Source organism: Mytilus trossulus, chromosome 11 (assembly GCF_036588685.1).
Source record: "Mytilus trossulus isolate FHL-02 chromosome 11, PNRI_Mtr1.1.1.hap1, whole genome shotgun sequence".
NCBI lineage: Eukaryota > Metazoa > Mollusca > Bivalvia > Mytilida > Mytilidae > Mytilus > Mytilus trossulus.
In genome coordinates this window covers 51,252,171-51,273,905 of record NC_086383.1, presented here as the reverse complement: position 1 = coordinate 51,273,905, position 21,735 = coordinate 51,252,171, and the positions used below count along the sequence as shown (strand labels likewise).

The window sequence follows — 21,735 nt, the reverse complement described above, 5'->3', positions numbered from 1 at the left end:
TTCATGGTGCCAAGAAATATGATTAAAATTAAAAAAATGTACATATTTCAAGTTTAATAAACATATCCTAAACTTAAATATGAATATATATGCATTAAAAAGTTAAAAAATTCTAGATATTTCTCTTATATATTCAAACAATTATTTGTAAGTTTTTGTCCTACCAAATTGTGACTTTATGTCCTGTGACTTTTTGTCCTGTGCATTTCTGTCCGTTTACCAATATCAATTATGGGTCATTGTCACAAATTTCCTGTTTGAAAAAAACTTTGAATTTTTCGAAATACTAAGGATTTTTTTTTATCGCAGGCATAGATTACATTAGCCGTATTTGGCACAACTTTTGGGGAATTTGGATCATCCATGCTCTTCAAATTTTTACTTGTTTGGCTTAATAAATATTTTAATATGAGCGTCACTAATGAGTCTTATGTACACGAAAAGCGCGTCTGGCGTACTAAATTATAATTCTGGTACCTTTGATAACTATTCATCTAATCGATCACATAATGATGATTGTATTTTATAAATATTTATAAGTTTTACGATTTTTTAACAGGCAATAGGTGTTCCTATAAGAAACATCTTTGCTTTCTCCAGTCATTGTGTTCCTTTACTAAAAGGAGGCATACATCATAAAGGAACTTCTCAAGAAGACTTGACACTCGCTGATGTTATGCTACAACTTCACGTCCTGTTTAACACATAAAGCCCTATATTACTATGTAATTTAAACTTTCTTGAATGCATTTATCCTCTGAAACAAACGAATAACAGACACAACAGATGATTATGTCTGCAGCATATCTTGACCTTATCAAAAAGTTTACAAAGGGGGTCGGATAAGAACGAAAATAACAACCAAAGATATGATTTCATTTTTCCAATTAGGAACATTTTGTGGTAGCAACATGCACAATATGGAAAACATGTTTCAACCATATTCATCGTGTGTTTCCTTTGATTATTTATTTGAAGACATTAACTGCACTAAATAAATCTACTAAATATTGCGTTCATAATGATCTAGTTGGTGTCATCACTTATAACATATAAGACGCCATCATTTGTTGTTATCGTTAAGAAAAACGGTGTAAAGGAGGACCAAGGATGTGATCAAATCTAACTCCTCTTCTTTGACATTGATATCATCGTATGTGACTTTTCACGAAATGTTTGCTCGCCAAGAAAAAAACATGACAGGTGTCCCTTGTTAACAAGAATCTTCTTACCCTTCGAGAGCCCCTTAGATCACCCGTTTTTGATTAAGTTGATGTTTCTCATGTCTAAACTTTTCAGTGTGAAGTTGTATGTACTGATGTTTGATTTTTCATTTTTTCTTTCATATACATTGCATCGTCTGCTTTTCTTTAAGACAACTTTTAAATGCCCTTCCGTATCTTCGATCTGCAACTTTTTCAGCTTAAGAATATTTTTGATGCTTTTGGTATATCCTTTATATACATGAATAAACTGTATAACTTGGGACAGGCACACACATACAGCATGTGTTTGGGTTCAACATGTTAGCGGGTAAAAGTATTCTCAAGCAAATGTGGGTTTGTTATTAAAATACAGGTGCAATAATGATATCGTATTAAAAGAAAAAAGCTGTTACAAATGTTGACAATTTTATTAAATTTATAATACAGTAACTATGCATGATAAGTCATAATGATAATCACACAAAAAAAAAGTAGCTTGTTTACATTTCAAAGTTATGGTGAACATATATATATATAAATTTCATCATAAATACTATGTGTACTTATAATATAGATGGTGTCCTATATAAAGGGAGACAATTTAACCTTTTAGCTATGTACTTTTGCAATAAATAAAGATTAAAAAAGATGAAAACCGACCATGCTGGACCCTCATGGGAAGTGAAGGTCGCTAAAATCCACCGTTTTATGAGTTATTTGTTTCATCATAAATCAGATTGAATTGTTTCACATTTTTTCATGTAGGGGTTTAGTTGCTTAAATTCACATTATTATACTATTCGGTGGATAGTTTTCTCATTGAATCACAAATTATCTCCTTATTTTTCATTCTGATCAGTGATTATAACACAAACATGTCACTGTTTGTTGAAATATAGAAATATACGGCCGAGTCTGGCATGCTTCTGCTGAAATACATGTACACCATATTCATGATATTCCTTCTCTTTAAATATCGAGGTCATTAGCAAGTTCTTTAGTAAATACTCCCTGCTTCAGGAAGAGGAAACTTTTACTTAAGTTAGCTTTCATTGCTGGTGCAAAAGGGAAACTAAGAAGTTACATAACCTGTTTCTAGTTGTAATTAAAAAAATTATATTAAAGACAAAAGATTTGAACAAGCAGTCCTGAAGTTAATGAAATATTCTCAGAATGGGTAAAATTAATCATATCCATGTTCATGTTAATATATGCAAACTATTTAACAAAATGAACAGTATCTGCATTATTATATTACTTCATCATATAAGAGAACATACACTTAAAGAATGCATACATTTTTCAACAGTATGGTTTATTGCATTAATACTGTTTAGAGTATTGTTTTATATTGCACGAGCTTGCCACTATTCCAGTATTTTAGGAATCAATTACAAAAATGATTTTATCCATTGATTATCCAGAAACATCAAAATTTTGCAATTTTTTAACATTCAAGTAACATAATACTGGAACAGTAAACATGAGTTTATTCTGTCTTTACTGATCTAACCAATTCCCCCCCAAAAATTAATTGCGTTACAATGTCAAAAAAAATCTTATTAAATCCACTTTCAATTGTGAAATCTGAATAACATATGAATACAGTACGAAAACAAATCTATGAAAAAAAGGATAAGAAACATGTATGAAAGCTTTCTGTCAAACAGTCTCTTAGCATTGTTGTATCAGATGGAAGGACAAATATATATATACAGGCAAGGAATATGCCTATGTCCCCTGCTGCACGCAGAATATATGGAACAAGTAAAATGCAAAAGTGAAGGTATTTTAGAAACACTAAGGCCGGAATGCACTTTACTTGGTTTCACCTTAGCTGTAGTGAACTTTTTCCATATTGCATTATTGTTGTTCTAACTTTACTCTGTGGTGTCCACTTTCAAGCTATTGAACATTTGTTCGATTTCTTGGATATTGCACCTTTATCTCCCACTTTTTCTGATTCTCTAAGGGTATTAGGATCCACATTCGTTAAAACTTCCTGTAAACAAAGAGCTCCTCTCCCAATGTTTACTAAAGCCTGCACCAGTACTCGTATTGTAGGTTTAACTGTTTTGTCTTCTCTCCATGCAAATAATACCTCTCTATTTTGAGCTGCTAAATCTCTGGGATTATTGCTCTGAATATTTTCCAAGGTTCCAATTGACAACCCGATGGCAGCACCAAGTTGAAAATATACTTGACCAATTTGGGGTGCTAGTTTATCTAATATCTCATCCGTCGGTGTACCATCTAGATATTCCAAAGGAATGTCTGAAATTTTAATACAATGTAATGTATATTATTTCTGAAATATCGCATATTCAATAATATAGATCTAGTTTTGTTTATAAAGTCATCAGGCGCTTATCTGCAAAACTAATGTAATAAATAATGCATAATAAAAAGGTTTTCTTGTATTTAAACACACCTATAACATAAGTGCAGGGTCCATCAAATGAATGACTGAATAATGTATGGATGTTTTTATTAGGCGATCTTGATACCCTTAAATGAGTAATAAGACCAGTAAAATCTTACAATATGCTTAATCTGATTTATATACTGTAACAGTCAACATGTACTTAAGTGTTGTGATAAATTGCATCCTATTTCACCTTTCACATCAACTTGAAGTATTCTTGACTTATGCGTTTTAGGTTAACCATGCACAATGACTTAATTACAATTTGAAACAACTCACATATCTCAATATAAACGTAAGCATTATCAATGTCCAGTTTAATAAAATGTTTACTGTTATCATGGTTATTGCATTATTGACATTTACCAAACGAAAAAAAGTGATAAAATGTTTCGAGGGGTAATAACTCCATTTCTAGGACTCTAAAATAGTCTGTTCAATTTTTTTTTCAATTCCGCAGATAGTAATTGAAATGTTGATCAACTCTTCTCTTCTTCTCTATCAGATTTGTTCTAACTAGTTTGAGGTATTAGTCAAAAACTGTGTATTAGCCATGTTCTATTTCTAACAAACAGCGTTATGATATTGATAGTGTACGTCTTTTTGTATGTTGTGATGTTAACATGTTTCACGATTGTTTCATACAATTGTGAAGGGTGTTTCCTATGAAAAGGTTTCAAACCACTTCAATTAATTATTATTTGCACCTGTGCTTAGAATGAAATATGTTGTTCAGAAATTGTTGCGTTTTAAAGTGGTTCAAACGTGTTTCTCGTTGCCTGTTTTTTTTTTACAGATATAAGACTTTGTTTTTTCCGTTTAAATGGTTTTACACGTCATTTTTCTACACTCTTTATAACTTGCTGTTCGATGTGATACAATGCTCATTGTTACAAACAATACTTTAATCTATAATGGTATACTTTGCAGAAGTCTGACTTTGATTTGTCTCATTGGCACTTATACCACATTTTTTATATCTACCATGTCTACATATCAAAAGGTTTATTACTAATACACTCAAGCACATATATATTGTGTGCAACAACAGCAACATAATATATTATACAAACAAATAAATTGATCAATAAATATGACAAAAAAAAAGATGTAAAGGTGTCATATTTGTTGATGAAAAAAATCCCAGGGAAACAAATTTTAAACCAGAGTAGACACCCGAGAAATATTAAACCAAAGCGTGGCAATAATTCCTGAAATATCAGGTTGTAGGAGACGTTTTTTTAAAAAATTAAACAATTACAGACCGACTAGAGTACAACGATGGACACTAAGTGATGACAAAAGCTTGCATAGCATACTAATCCTAGTTAGCTAAAATGGGTTAAAGATTTACAGACAAAAAGCCTTGCAATGTTTAATGTTTGTGTTATTTTGAATGCAACACAAACTCAAACTGTAAGTCATCATTATAATTATACGAGTTTTATATTCACTTATAATCGGTAGACAAAGCGACAACATATCTTTTAAATTTCAAATGGACAGACTGAGACACTATATACTTGCATGTATAGGTTAGTTTAAATCGTCATATATCATGTTTACAAGACGAATATAGTTTACACCTATGGAAATGTAATTTTCCGTGTTATAATTCGAAGGAAAAACCATGAAGTGAACCATGTTTACCATTCAACATCCATACATACCTGTATCTGCTCTTCTTTCCCTTTTTACCTACAACAAATAAAATTATGACAACACATTCCCTTTGAAAAAAGTAAATCAACAAGACTTACAATATCCAAGGAAATTGAAATTGAAAGTCCATAATCAAATGGCAAAAGCAAATGCGCAAACAAATGGATAACAACTGTCATATTTCTCACATGGTACTATCATACAAGCATACCAAGACACAAACACCATCTACATACCAAAATGAGAATACACCATCTACATGCCAAGACGACACATACACCATCTACATACCAAGACTACACATATACCATCAACACACTAAAACGCCACATACACAATTTACATACCAAGACAATACGTACACCATGTACATACCCAAAACGCCAAATACACCATCTACATACCAAGACGACATATACGTAAATACATACCAAGACAATACATATACCATATACATACCAAGACAACACATACACCATGTAAATACCAAGATGACACATACACAAATACATACAAAACTACATACCAAGACAACACATACACCATATACATGTACATACCAAGACGATACATAAAAAACTTCATACCAAGGGATTGGAGGTCTACCATAACTGCATATCAATCTTACATTCAAAGGTTTTGGTATCAGAATGATTACCGTGAACATATTCAGGCTAACCATTTTATATTCATATGTTATTATGTGGGCTTTTGTGTAATACTATGTGCAAGTAAAACACCTATTTGAGCTAACTTTGACATACACATATCATATATAACAATATTGATATAAAAGAGTGTAAACCAAGGCCAAAATGTCAGACTCAAAATCATATTATAATGTCCAATGAACAAAAACTGTATCGATCAAAACCATAATTTCCCCTACAACTTAAACTTAAAAGCACATGATGATTTTGAAATAGTAAGATGGAATAGTGATTTTTTTTTTACATATTCGGAACATTGTAAATCGAAATTGAATAACTCGTTATATATTTATTATCAGAAAAAACATAAACCTATCAATTATGGTATTCTGGGCTTTAAGGGAGACATTTGTTTTCCTAAAATATTTGTACATATCTTTACTAAAATGAACTGAAGTGTTTACAATAACTATTAAAAAGATATAATCATTTGTTCTAAGTTGTAACCCTTACTATATTATGTAAGAAAACTAAATGATAGGGAGCCACTTATTTAGTGTGACCCATCGCATATGACTATTAACAACTAAAATGCAAAGAGCCTACTGATTAAAACAAAGGTATATCCCAAAGAAATGCAGATATTTTCCCAAGCATCCCTTATACATCATCAAACTGCAGCTGGTTCCAATTATTTGTAATGGATGTTCAGTCCGGTATTAGTAGTCTTCCTTAAGGGTGTACTGATATGAAATAACAAGAAATCAAGAATTTATGATTTATACTATATGTCAGAAGAGCAATAGTTAAGGAACAAAATAAGCTTAAATACAGATAAGTTATCAAGCTCCTTTCCGAGATATTTAATTAAACAAAATGACGGGAAAAACATCTATGTTGGCACTCACACCACATCTTCATTTATCTATATAATAATGTTTATGCAGTGTATCTAAACAAGTTACCTGACACAGTGTATGGACCGGAAAGTCCATATCTGTTAAAGCTTTTGCTATTCTGCTAAATCTTCCTGAGTATTTTTCCCGCCAGTTGACCAGTATTCTATACTTTACAATCTCAATCTGAGCATTATTAGATCTTAGTGTTTCCCAATCTTGAAGAGTCATACCAAGATGTATGGCCAACTCTCGTATTGTGGTTTCGTCACATCCTGCTGCTAATCGATGAAGTTCAACGTCACTCGGAATTTGATTTAAGGCACTATCTTGTAAACCTAGAATTGTATAAAAAAGATACATAATACTAGCATTGACTAGTAAAATTTAAGAGATTGATAGATTACTTTGTTTAACATGGTTAGGGATGAATAACCAAAGAATGTTCATTATATCTTCTGATATAATTGTACAGTTTACAAAGGATAGATGACTAAATGTATCAAAGGCAAAATTATAAACCTAACCATTATATCAAAAATCATGGGTTGAAAAAACACGGACAAAAAGACACAAACAAGAGGCTTTACAGAGCCTGTGTGACTCCTCTAGGTCTTTGTACATCTTCAGTTATGCTAACTTTGTAGACTACAATCATAATTCATGGTATAATTGTTCTTTTGGTAATACCTTTTGTAATGTATTTCTGATCTTTTTCTTGTTTATATTTTCTCTCTACAGGCACTTGTCTCAGATTCCCCCCCCCCTATAAACCTTAATATAACACAAGGTACTTAACTAGCATTTTAGAAAAATGTCAGGCGGTGAGGAAATTCCGTTATATGCCACTTTCTAGTCTGTCAACCCCATTTAAAATTGTTATATCGTAAATCTAAATTGATTTATCTTTACAATGGTGTATAACACGCCTACATTTGTCGTCGGAAATATTCGAAGCAATCCTACCCAAGTATGTCAATCTTAATAATTTTGCCAAACCACTGAAAATTTGGAAATAAACATCTCGCAGTAAATGATTAATTATAAAAACTGTTTCAGAAAAAAACTGTTATTTTTTTGTCTGAATAGAACTCATCCCCCAGTTAGTAAAATTATATAAGATACCTTGAAAAAAAAAGCTCACAAGTGTTTTTGTGGTATGTCTAAGTTCAGAGGTTCCTTTTTTAGATACAAATGTTCCCATGACATCAATGTCATTCAGACTCTCTCTTAACTTTACGTATAAAAATCGAACAAGATCAGATAACTCTGATAATCATTTAGACTTTCCCATAAAATTGACCAATCAGAAACCGTGATATATAAGCAGATGTGACGCGTTTATTGCCAATTCATTAGCAGTTGGCAAAATTATTACGAGTGATATACTTTGGTAGGATTGCTACGGATGATTCCGACAACAAATGTAGGCATGTTATACACCATTGTAAAGATAAATCAATTTAGATTTGCGATATAACAAATGTAAATGTTTCTCTCTATCGTCTATAGCTTTTACACATAAGAGAAAATAAGGTTAAAAGCCATAACGATCATCTTGGTTGATAGATGGGGTCAACGGACACATGCAACTAGATAATATAAAAATAATTTGGGCTAAGTTTGGTTAGATTTGTTCAGTAGATTCATAAACATTTTTTGAAAAAAGATTAGAAACTAGATGTGTCAAAGGGACATGAATGGTCCCGTCTCAAAGTTTAAAAGATCCGCAATTTCAATAACACATGTGGACACAAACATGATGGTAGACTCACATGTCAAAAATCAGCTCAAAATCTAGAGGCGTATAGAAAAAAAGTCTGTAAAACTGTTATTTTCAACAATTTTCAAAGTTGTTAACCCTTCATTTTGGCAAAAATTAGTGGAGCAAAACGAAACTTAAACTTGATCTGTAACTCATCATTGGTAACGCTCATATAAAAAATCAGCCCGATATCTGAAAGCGTTTAGAAAAAAAGTTCGTATAATGTGATTTTCAACAATTTATCAAAGTACATAGCCAATAATTTCGGCAAAAATTAGCAAAGCAAAACAAAACTTAAACTTGATCTGTAATTCATCTTGGTTAACACACATGCCAAAAATTATCCCAATATCTGAAAGCGTTTAAGAAAAAGGCCATATATAACTCTTACTGTGCTTTTCAACAAAAGCCCATAATTTTGGTAAAAATTAGCGGAGCGGAACGAAACTTAAACTTGATCTGTTTCTATTATTTTTTCGCCTATCTATCAGCTAAAACCAAGGGAAATGTTGTGATTTACTTAAAGCTGAACCTTTTGACAAGTTAATTATAAGCAGTTCGACTTATTCATAGATCATGTTTTGCAGATATTTTAACTTTTTAACATGACTTTTCATTTATCTACAATAAAGAAAATACTAACAAATGCATTTAAGGGGAAACACTTCTATAAGCAATCACCTTACAACTTTGTTCAGATTTGTGACAACCATTGAAAATGTGCCACCTATCAGTTCTTTGTCGAATGTTTAAATTCATAAAAGTAAATATATTATGTTCAGATTAGCATACAATCACTAAGTAACTTGTTTCAAGTTTTAAATCATGTGAAGCTACGTTAGAGTAATTTTACCTGGACAATGTAGTTCACACTGTTCTTTTATCTGTAAAAATAAAACATACATACATGCAATAATTTTAATCATCTATAGAATAGGAGATATTTCATTTATCAAAATATGCACCAATTCTACTATCATTATCAGTTTTGGAAATCTCCACCTTGTGAAGAACATAACTCCTACACAAAATGGGAGTAACACAATGAACAGACTCAAAACAGAGTAGACTAACTATGTACATTTGTACCACGAACACAGCCATTTGTTGTTGTATTACCAATGTTATTTAAACTGATCGGGCGGAGCTCACGTTTTAATTTGCATAAGGACAGTCTATTTGAAGATGTGTGTGACAAGGATGACTACCGTTATAATCATTAGTGATTTCTAATCACCTATCAGTGTTATCAAAGTAATTTACAAATGAATAACTGGACATTTCATTAATGAGTTTATCCTAAAACACCTATTCATAGATGGACTGGTTTGTTATGAGCGAACTGGTGAAACTCCGCCCAGTCAAGTGAAATAAATTGAGTAATACAGTCAAATGTTTTTTTAGTAATAGTTAAAAAATGAAAAATAGTGTATTATCTAATGATAATTAGCACGTTGATATAATGAATCTTTATAGTTTTATTTACAACTACTTGTTACTACTCAAGAAAAGAATTTCAAAACTGGGGTTCTGTTTTTTGAGTTTTCAATCTTGTTTATTCTTTAAATTAATTTGCAATTTGCTTACTGGCCGTACTTTGTATATTATAATGTTTACCTTATCTTGATTCCAAACAACCCAGTTTCCTTGTCTGTGTGTAAGTTTATGTTTGTCACAAACCCATTCATTGGTCTGCAAAGCTGCCTCTTCACTAATGAAGCATTTCAATTCAAAACATGAATATTCAATATGGAAAGGTAATTGTTGGCTGTGTTTTACATGGATTGTGGACTGATAGAAATCTGATATTCTTTCCATTGTTGTAACTAAGCATTCCTTTACTGCAGTGGCAATATCTGGTACTATAAGTCCAGCCGAGGTTTTATGGACGAGATAAAGAAGAATCTTGTTGCCTTCAACACATACTACAACATCATGTGCCTTGTCAAATGAGACTACAATAAATCCTGAAAAGAGGAGTGTTTTCCCTTCATATTGCTTCAGAGTCCACATACTCAGACATGCACTGATCAGACGATTGGGCAAAGCTGGTGGTATGACAGTTCCTTTAAAAACAAAGGCTAGACATATTGCTTTCTCTGGTGTACATTCTTTTTCCATAAAGCTGGTTGTGTTTCTTTTTGTAACCATACAGGGAACAAAGAAGTTCTCTACTGGTATACGACTTCCTGTACCTGTGTCATATCTTCTTTGCTCTGCCAGAATATCTAAATGAATGAGGATGTTGAATATAAACTCTTTGTAAGGTAAAATTGGACGGAAATCCTTTTGTTCCCAAATCTTATACAGGTCTTCTCGGTGTATGATTCCACTTTCTGACATTCTACTGAATATTACCTGCATTCTTCTTTTCTTTGGCCAAAATCCTATGTCTGAAAGAAACATACAGAGATAAATCACCCTCTGAGGACGGCATGATTTTTTTTATTCATATTTATTATGGGCTGTACAGGTGTGAAAGGCAAAGGGTTAACTGTAAATTCAGTAATTAGTGATAAGTTTTCATTAATAACGATAATGGGACTGTAGTGATCGAGTTATTTTATATCAATTCAAATATCTTGATGGAGATTTCCCTGAAATCGCAATTATAATCCCTTATTTGTGTTCATTCTTAAAAATTGGAATAATAAAGACAGACAACATTTCTGAATTTTCAGTAAAAATATAAAGGAACACTTTTGTTTAATTTCACCATGTTTATTGTATACATTTATTCTACACCTTTTAATCCAATATTCATCCTTGCTTTTCCCTTTTTGATGTATGGTTAAAGATTTTGTTTAACATTGAATTTGGTGACCTATTAATATTTTTATAATTCGAAAAAATAAATAGTTTTCAATGTGATACAACATGTACAAGTCTTGTCATTTCACCTGCATGTCAAAGTTTTGTTTTGAATTTTAACGTGTTTTGTGCATTTGCATCAACATGATCAAGCTAATAGAAATTGATTGACACCAGGAATAAATTTGGAATGGTGTATTAACAAAGCGTATAAAAAAATACACATCCCCAAAGCAAATAAATCAAAAATAAGCTATTTTTAACCAGAAAACTAGTTTTGCTCCACTTTTAATCTGAATTTTCTCCAAAATAAAAGACACATCCAGATGTCGTGCATTCTCAAAACAAGACACATTAATCATGTTAATAATCTTCAAAACAACAAGCTTTCATTTGAAAAAAAAACCAAACAGTAAAATTAAACAGGTGCCTGTAAATTTAACAAAACATTATTTGACTGGCTATTTGGGTTGATTTCAATTCCCGCAGAGCTCCAGATAAGAATTCACAAATTGGGGTTTTTACCCACCATTTTCTTATATAATTGGGTGATAAAGTTTTTTAATTGCATTATCAATTCCAATTCACCCCTCAGGTTAATATCAAATTGGGTTTTTCACCACCAAGCTCCTTAATGAATTGGGTTTTTTCATCGACACAATATTGAATATTTAGGCTATATCAACCCATTTTTCCCATCTTAAATATGTTTCTTTCTTTGTTTTTATACTGTTTTATTTGGTTTGGGGTTATGGTTAGGGTTATTTGCTAGCTGTTTTATTTGGTTTATTCACTGAGGAGCAATTGTAGGTTTAAATTGTGTTCCGTTTCAAACCTTTTGCCAGTTTTGTATTTTCTCACAAAAAACGGATATGTGTATTCACAGGCACTCGTCTTATACCTTAATATAATAAATTCTGAGACCAGTGCCTGTGTGCATGGTATGTGTATTCATTATATAATTAACCGTAAAATGAATAAAAAATAGTATATAAAATTATACCTGAATGCTTTTGTTTTATTCAATTGACATAAATCTGGGTTTAGTTGTATTTTAATTAGAACTTTTGGTTTCTGATGCTTTATCATTTCATAATTGATTTGGCCTTTTACTTTTTCAACTGATTTCGATTTTGATGAAACCCCGTGTTTATTAGCAATGTTCTCGTTATGGTACGCACAAATGCCCGTGCATTTGATGGACGCTTCCTAAAAACACTAGCTGAGTCTTGTTATCATCATAACTTTCCCTCAGCTTTTCAAAAGAAGCCGAAAACATGCTTCTATTCAATATTTTTACCGGACATTCACTTTCGTTTTAATTCAATGTATGTTATGATAAATCCCGAGCAGTGCGAAAAAAATATGACTCATGAAACACGCTCATTAGATAAACGCCGAGAAAATCGAAATGTTTACAAAAACACGTGTACCTATTGAGCAAGGGAAATCTCAAACAGGGACCCATTTCAGGTACTTGATGCAGGGATCTATTTTTAGAACGACAGGAAATTTCCAATTATAAATATCATAAAAATAGTGTACGCGACGACTTTAAACAGATAAGGGTAAATAACGCAAACGGTAGTCAATAAAAGGGTTGAAAACTCATGGTTTTGGCATATAATTGGGTTTTCCGTTGAATTAATTTGGTTGTTGAACCCTGCAATGGACAATTGCATTGGGTTTTCTAATATTTGTATTGCGTGAACACGCAAATACGCAGCTTATCTGGAGCTCTGAATTCCCTGTTGTCAAATTAAGTGTATACAAACTTCTGAATTACAAACCAACAAACAAACTGACAATGAAATTAATATAGGAAAATCAGAGGAAAAATAAATCAGTACGAAAACAAATCAAAAAGTCAAAAATACATTTTGATTTGTCAGTGTTTTTCTGACCAAAGCATTGCTTATTTTAATACCAATTACAGTTGTTAACATCTTCTCTCTTTGTATATTATATGATGTCAGAGATGTCACCAATGACATCTTCACCATGTTCGACTATATCATAATTTACAATTTATAATTACCTGTCACAAATGATCTCATTACCTCCACCATGAGTAGCGGGTTAATTATAACATAATTCCTGAGCTGAAGGGTATCGAAGTAGATAATCTTCCCAAGGGAATGATGGAAGTGTAAGAAATCATGAAGTTGTTCAAAATCCAGAACGGACACCTTGCTGATTGAATTCAATTCTTCAAGTTCTACCAATGACAAGATTTGCTTTCCTGAAGCTACCATTTCAGCAATCTCCAGTTCAAGGGGAACACAAGCGTTCGGCATGTCCTCTCCCCAACAAGGATGATCGAAAGTAAGCTCTGTGATGGCTTTCTTTAATGATTTAATTTCTATATCATCTTTATCAGTTGCATTGACAAATATTTGTTTGTCAAGGACAAGATGATTTCTTCCCTCGTGGTCTTTAAATAATTCCTCAACTTCACTGTACAATAGTGCACGTCTGGTTTCAACATTCTCCTGCCAAAAAATAAAGTAGACTTTAAAACAAAAGCATTATCATGAAATACAGTTTTTGAGTATGTTGTTTAAAAGAATGTTGATGCCATGCTGAATTTTTCCTTTATTGCTATATAAATTAATGCAGTATGATGATGATTTAAATGCTTTAAAAAAAATGCCTAAAAGTGCTGAAATAATAATTCATCTGCTGTACTGTTTAATTTATATTTCAAGTTTTAAGATAGGTTTTATTATACATGTAGGTAGATATATAGCTTTAAGATATACATTACATAGTTATCAATGAACAGAGTAAATGAAGTGAAGGTAAACCCTGCCTGACATATACAGACATATTCACCTTACAATAATTCCATAAAATAATATTAGTTGACGTATTACTTACAGCGTAAGACTCCGATAAAAAAAAAACACAGATCTAAACAGGAAAAAGACCTTGTTGAACTTCAGACTTCCAACGTTATGTGTCTTTTCTCCAATTTTCAAGGACCATAAAGTTTAAACATACACATACACACTATTGGAGTATACATATTCTGTATCGAGGATATTTTTGCCTGTTCTTGTTTATCATACGCATATTTTGGAGCTTTGAAATAGATTTTTTTTCAATAAAAGGGTACATTTTATTATACCAGTATTTTAAATTGTTTACCCAAATATAGGTACTATGAGATGTGTTACTTCTGTTAAAGGAAAACTAAAAGTCCATTGAAGGAATGAAAACGTGGACAGATGTATGTAAACAAGTATATCATACCTATTCAATAGGAGGTTTTAAAAACAATTTCCAATATATATATATACTATTGATTTATATCCAAATCACCTACTTTTGGTACTTTGTTTGTGTAGGCAACAAAAACAACATCTAAGGATTGCCTGTATAAAAGACCTATTTATATCTTTTCCATTTTACCACTGGTACCAATGTCATTATGCATGTTATGGATGACAGCAAAACAGATCTAAGGAATACCTGTATGAAAGACCTATTTATATCTTGTTTAATTACCACTGGTACCTTGTCCTTATGGATAACAACAAACAAGATCCAAGGAATTCCTGTATTAAATACCAATTTATATCTTGTTCACTTACCACTGGTACTTTGTCCGTCCTTATGGCTGGCAAGAAACACGATCTAAGGATTGCCTGTATAAAAGACATATTCATGTCGTGTTCATTAACCACTGGTATCTTTTCCTTATGCATGTTATGGGTAACGACAAACAAGATCTTAGGGAAGCCTTTATAAAAGACCTATTAATATCTTTTCCACTTACCACTGGTACCTTGTCCTTGTGGGTGGCAACAAACAAGATCTTAGGGATGCCAGCATACACCACCTTACAATAGGTCAGGATTGAGTTTACCCAGTGCAGTAAAAAGACTGAAAGAAAAATAAAAGTTAAAAATATTTGTGTTTTAATTTTTTCTGTAACTAAATGTTCAGGGATGTGGAAATTTTCGTTTTGAGAACTTTATCCTTTGTCCAGAAAAAAAGTTACTTGACCTGAATTTCTCAATAAATATTGAAGTGTTTGACTGTAAACATTTATGGTTCTTAAAAGTGTTTAGTATCACATTCTCTTATTGTTGTGACCTGTTATCTATTTCTTGCTTGAGTATGTATTCCTCGTATCACACTGCACAGAGTGTGATACAAAAAAGTGAAATGAAAATCAGCGTTAATTTGACTGGCTTATTTAGCATTACAAGACAATATTACGGCATCACCATTTCTCATCTGTTAGGTCAATGATGACTTTCAAAGGTTGAGATGATGTACATTTCGTCCAAGGCAACATACATTGAGATTTCTTCAAATAGATTATACAAAACACTCACACATTTCACCTGACAATCTTCTTTTATCAAATTTTATAACATTTTGAAGCATACAAAAAGTCTTGAATGTCTGAGGTTTCAGTTTGACAACATAAAAGGACAAATGAAAAATATCATTTGGTCAGTAAAAGGTCACGACAAGACATAAAAATTTATATTCTCACTCGTTATGAAACATATACTATATCAGTGATGTTTGTGATATTTATGTATTTGAATGAATTAAAGGAGGAATGGGGTTAACATCAATGAGACAGAAATCCAACAGCAAAACAACACAAATACATCTTGCAATGTTTTAAAATGCTAGGTTGTAGGTACATATACTAAGTTTTGAAACCAGCAAAGGAATGAAAACTAGATAATCTACCACTTCTATCTATTTATTTGCCAACAAATAAGTTAGATTTTTGATCAAGATGAGGATGTTTCTCTTCACAACTGGTTTTTAATTGTCCCTATGCATGTCTTTGGTAAATGAAGTATGTTCAGTAATATATAGGTGTTACAATAGTAATTGATATAAATTACCTGCTGGTGTTGGTGTCATGTGCTGTCCTGGAAAACACAGTACATCAGGTATTTCTTCATTCAATCCTTTACTTCCATCAAAAACTACTAGAAACAACGCTCTGAAAGTCATGAATGTCTGGTGTGTTGTATAATAAACATACTGTCCACCAAAGTCCCAGAAGATGAGCCTGCCAACTTTCATCTTATATTTACCAGTTTCGAGAACCTCTTCCATTTTCCTCCTCATTTCTTTTTTGGTCATTTTAGTTGTCATTTTCTTCTTCATTTGCTGTTTATTAGACTCAATAGAGGAAATTTGTTGTGACAAAGATTGAGCTGCTTGTGGCTGCTGCGAAGGTTCACCCGAGAGGTTCAGAGGGAAAGATGTCGACTTGGTAGCTTGTGGCTGTGTAGTGGGTTCACCTGAGAGGTTCACAGGGAAATATGTGGACTTGGTAGCTTGTGACTGTGTAGAAGGCTCACCTGAGAGGTTCACAGGAAAATATGTTGACTTGGTAGCTTCTGACTTCTGAGAATGAATATCGTCTTTATTTGGAAGTTCAACAAGTTTTGCATCGGATTTATGTTTTCCTGATGTTTTTGTTTGTTTTCTTTCATCCTTTTCAACAGAGGTCATTAAAACCTTATTGTATACTACATCCAAGGCATTATATGTTCCTGTATATAAAAAAAATAACTGTTGCAATATTATCCTTGATATTTTTGTAAGAACGATTTTGCAGGAACATGCACACCAAAAAATGAATTGTTCAACAAATTGCAAGTGTTCTATTGCCTTGTAACAAAACCACTTAATCAATTATCCCTATCCACGAACATTGGTATAAACCAAAATAAAATAATCCACAGTACATACAAACTAGATAAACTTTGATATATTTATACTTTATAGTCAAATAGTCACTCAATGTAACTGAAAAACTGACATTAGCAGAAAACCTGTTTTTCATCATTGAAACAGGAAAACAAATGTTAGTCTTTTTCAAAACTGATGTGTCATGAATGCATATGAGACAACTACTCAGTAAAGAGCAGTTGACCAGATCTAAAAAAACAAGTGAAACTGCGAGCTACTGCTCACTGATGGTACCCCCGCCACAAGTGGATAATATTAATAGTGTAAAGATATGAGAGTGTAAACAGGAAGTTGTCGAGTGATGAATCTGAAAACGCATCACCCGGTATAGCTGACTTATATAAATCCTGAAACCAAATTTCAGAAATCCTTGTATTGTAGTTCCTTAGAAAAATGTGACGAAAAATATTCATGGGACGAACGGACTGACTGAAGGACTGACAGAAGGACGGACTGACGGAAGGACAGTCAAAGGTAAAACAGTAAACCCTCCTTTTTTTAAAGCGGGGGTATAATAAAAGGTTTTGACCAGACATCTAAAACCAGTGACACAGTGGAAACCAATAACCTTATAAATGACAAAACAATTAATGAAAAACAGATGTAACAGAGAGCAACCAACACCAACCCTGAATTGCAGTATTAGGACAGGCACACACAGAACGTTTGAGATAAGGATTGAATGTCATACGACAAAAAAATCTGATTTTGACCATTTCTTTACAAAATAGAGCTTGCGTACATCTACCTGCAAAACAAGACTTCATGTTTATTATTATAAATGTAATATTAAAACCATATATATGTAAATGTGTATTCTTACCTGAATCAATCCTGATCCAGTTTCTTGTCTCTATATCAAGTCCACAACGACCTTCAACGAGGGAAATGCCATCAGTGGCTTGTCGCCCTTCTGGAACATTATCCCCAACTAAAAGCTTGACTAGACTTGATTTCCCAGTAGCGAACTGGCCGGTTACCATGCAGCGCATGTAAAACGATTGGTAGCTTCCACTGCCAAGCAGTTTGTTCAACATAGAATCTATTAATAAAAATTTCCTAAATGGTTAATTATTGATGTTTTGCTGATGTCTAACAAATATCTGCTTACACATTAGGAATAGTGACTACGTAGTATTATAATATTCTTCAGCAATAAGGAATATCTGGGGTTTTTCTTCTACCCTGCAGTCCAGTTTTAAACTGTTTATAGTTAAAGGAGAATAATTGCAATATGAAATTTTAGACATAAGTTTGATTTAAAGTAAATTACACATGAATATATACTATGTTGTTAATGAATTTCCATGAAAGATAATTTAAGTCATAGATTAGATTTCAAATTCATAAATTTTGCATCATGCACACTGTTGCCTTCATAGACCAGATGCTCCGCAAGGCGCAGCTTTATACGACCGCAGAGTTCGAACCCTGAACATTGGGGCAAGTATGGACACAACATTCAAGCTTGATACAGCTCTGAATTTGGATTGTGATTAAATAGTTGCTACAACACAGGTTTCTGACACATAATGAATGTGGTCTAAGAACTTCAACTTAAAAACTTTAAATTTTAAATTGGACATTACCTATTATCATGATTATGGTCCAATATCCAAAATCTAAATACATGGTTGGATTCAGTTTATCAAAGAACCCCAAGAATTCAATTTTTGATGAAATCAAATAAAGTTCAATTTTGGACCTTTATATCTCAATGTGGACCAATTTGATAACCGGGCCCAAACATAAAAAATCTAAATAAAATTGAGAATGGAAATGGGGAATGTGTCAAAGAGACAACAACCCGACCATAGAAAAAACAACAGCAGAAGGTCACCAACAGGTCTTCAATGTAGCAAGAAATTCCCGCACTGACTTGGGACAGACGCAAAAATGTGGCGGGGTTAAACATGTTTATGAGTTCTCAACCCTCCCCTATACCTCTAGCCAATGTAGAAAAGTAAACGCATAACAATACGCACATTTAAAATTCAATTCAAGAGAAGTCCGAGTCTGATATCAGAAGATGTAACCAAAGAATATTAACAAAATGACAATAATACATAAATAACAACAGACTACTAGCAGTTAACTGACATGCCCGCTCCAGACTTCAATTAAACTGATTGAAAGATTGTGATTTCATCATATGAATATCAGGCACAATCCTTCACGTTAGGGGTTTAGTATCATACTTTCATAACATATCTGAGAAGAACATAACCCGTGTCATGCCAACAACTGGTTAGAATAAGCATATATCAAAGAAAGCCATATATACAATTTTTGTTGAAATCAAACCAAGTTTAATTTTGGACCCCAATTTGGACCAACTTGAAAACTGGGCCTATAATCAAAAGTCTAGGTACATGTTTAGACTCAGCATATCAAAGAACCCAAAGAATTCAATTTTTGTTAAAATCAAACAAAAGTTTCATTTTGGACCCTTTGGACCTTAATGTAGACCAATTTGAAAACGGGACCAAAAATTAAGAATCTACATACACAGTTAGATTCGGCATATCAAAGAACCCAATTATTCAATTTTTGATGAAATCAAACAAAGTTTAATTTCTGACCCTTTGGGCCCCTTATTCCTAAACTGTTGGGACAAAAACTCCCAAAATCTATCCTTCCTTTAATGGTCATAAACCTTGTGTTTAAATTTCATAGATTTCTATTTACTTATACTTAAGTAATGGTGCAAAAACCAAGAAAAATGCTTATTTGGGCCCCTTTTTGACCCCTAATTCCTTAACTGTTGGGACTTCAACTCCCAAAATTAATCCCAACCTTTAATTTATGGTCATAAACCTTGTGTTTAAATTTCATAGATTTCTATTCACTTAAAAAAAAAAAAGTAAAAACACAAAAATACTGAACTCCGAGGAAAATTCAAAAAGGAAAATCAAAAATCAAAAGGCAAAATCAAAAGTCCAAACACATCAAACAAATGGATAACAACTGTCATATTCCTGACTTGGTACAGGCATTTTCTAATGTAGAAAATGGTGGATTGAACCTGGTTTTATAGCTAGCTAAACCTCTCACTTGTATGTGTAACATAAGTTATAGTGCGAAAACCAAGAAAAATGCTTATCTGGGCCCTTTTTGGCCCCTAATTCCTAAACTGTTGGGACTTCAACTCCCGAAATCAATCACAACCTTCCTTTTATGGTCATAAACCATGTGTTTAAATTTCATAGATTTCTTTTTACTTGTCAAAAGTTACAGTGCAAAAACCAAAAGTCTTCGGACGCCGACGACAACTACGCCATTGGTATACCAATATACCACCAAAAAATTTTCAATTTTTGCGATCATATTAAAAGAGCAGTTCTTATCCACCATGTTGTACATATTCATCTGTTCAAGTGCAATAAAGAGCTGTGCTATAAGCGCATAATACGCTCGTTGCACTTTTAGCTTGTCTTTATGATTTACATGATTTTTTTAAACTAATTAATTTCTTTGGCCGTTTAGGACATTTTTGTCAAGAAGAAAAGTTCCACTGTAAAACATCAAATCAGAAATTATATAAAAAACATAAGGGTACTTAGTTCAATAGATATACACTAGTCACCATAGTTTTTGATTTATTATCCGAAAAACTGGAAAAAAACTATTTTTTTTTAAGTATAAGACTGCATAACACCAAAAATTTTAAATCTGCAAATTATACAAATTAAAAGGGATCTTACATCAATAGATGTAAATGATTCACCAAAGTTTCATAAAAATTGGTGAAAGTGTTTTTGAGTTGTTGTCCAAAAATTTGAAAATCCCCCTTTTTTAAGGATAACACTTCCATCATGGAAACGAAAAATCTGAAATTTATAAAAATCGAAAGGGAGCTTACGCCAATATATATTAACAGGTCAACAAAGTTTCATCAAAGTTGGTTGAAGCCTTCTTTTAGTTATTGTCAGAAGTGTGGACAATGGACGGACGGACAACGGTATACCATAATACGTCGTTGCGGGTGTTTAAAAACTGCAACAGATCCTCCTCGAGACAAAAATACCCCAGCTTGTAAATTAAGATTCATTTTCAATTTCTTAAAATATATCAACTCAAAAACGGTGATCCAGAATTGGCACTGTGTCTGTGTGTTTTGGTAACAAATATTGTGTATGAAGTTCACATTATATGGTCGAGGAACACTTTATTCAAGAAAACAAAATAATTGTGGTACATAGGGACATATGGAGACAATAAGGGTAAATGTTTATCCCCCAAATGATCGGAAATGATTTCGAATCTTGTTCAATACATTGTTGATATAAAAGAATTTCATAAATAAATTATAAAAATGGCACACATGAGAGTGCACATGCTAACATAGTAATTTCTATAAAATACATATTTCCAAGGGGCGTTACTTTTGAAAAATTTGATATGCACTGATTTTCCATTGCAGAAACACAGATACAATCTAAATGTCCAAAAATGTGGAAATAACACATGGAAGTGCTTATAACTCTCGGATCTGTTCCTAGTGTCTTTTTGTTGTCGGGATGTACAAGTACCCGGCCAAGTCCACTTGTATTTTTGTCCATCTGATGAGTTCAGCCTTTTTCGA

At 32.5% G+C, this 21,735-nt stretch overlaps 1 protein-coding gene across 1 annotated transcript in view; it reads right to left on the bottom strand.

The window, feature by feature from the left end:
* Positions 1–2,363: 2,363 nt before the first annotated feature.
* LOC134690141 (death-associated protein kinase 1-like) overlaps positions 2,364–21,735 on the bottom strand; it is a 40,452-nt gene continuing 21,080 nt past the window's right edge. Inside the window, exons 9-17 of the mRNA XM_063550117.1 lie at positions 17,974–18,192; positions 16,292–16,951; positions 15,196–15,302; positions 13,453–13,906; positions 10,221–10,996; positions 9,457–9,487; positions 6,908–7,176; positions 5,301–5,328; positions 2,364–3,479 (exon numbers count right to left, since the gene is read on the bottom strand). Coding sequence (XP_063406187.1) covers positions 3,106–3,479; positions 5,301–5,328; positions 6,908–7,176; positions 9,457–9,487; positions 10,221–10,996; positions 13,453–13,906; positions 15,196–15,302; positions 16,292–16,951; positions 17,974–18,192 — 2,918 coding nt within the window. The 3' untranslated portion in view covers positions 2,364–3,105. The remainder of the gene's footprint in view (positions 3,480–5,300; positions 5,329–6,907; positions 7,177–9,456; positions 9,488–10,220; positions 10,997–13,452; positions 13,907–15,195; positions 15,303–16,291; positions 16,952–17,973; positions 18,193–21,735) is intronic.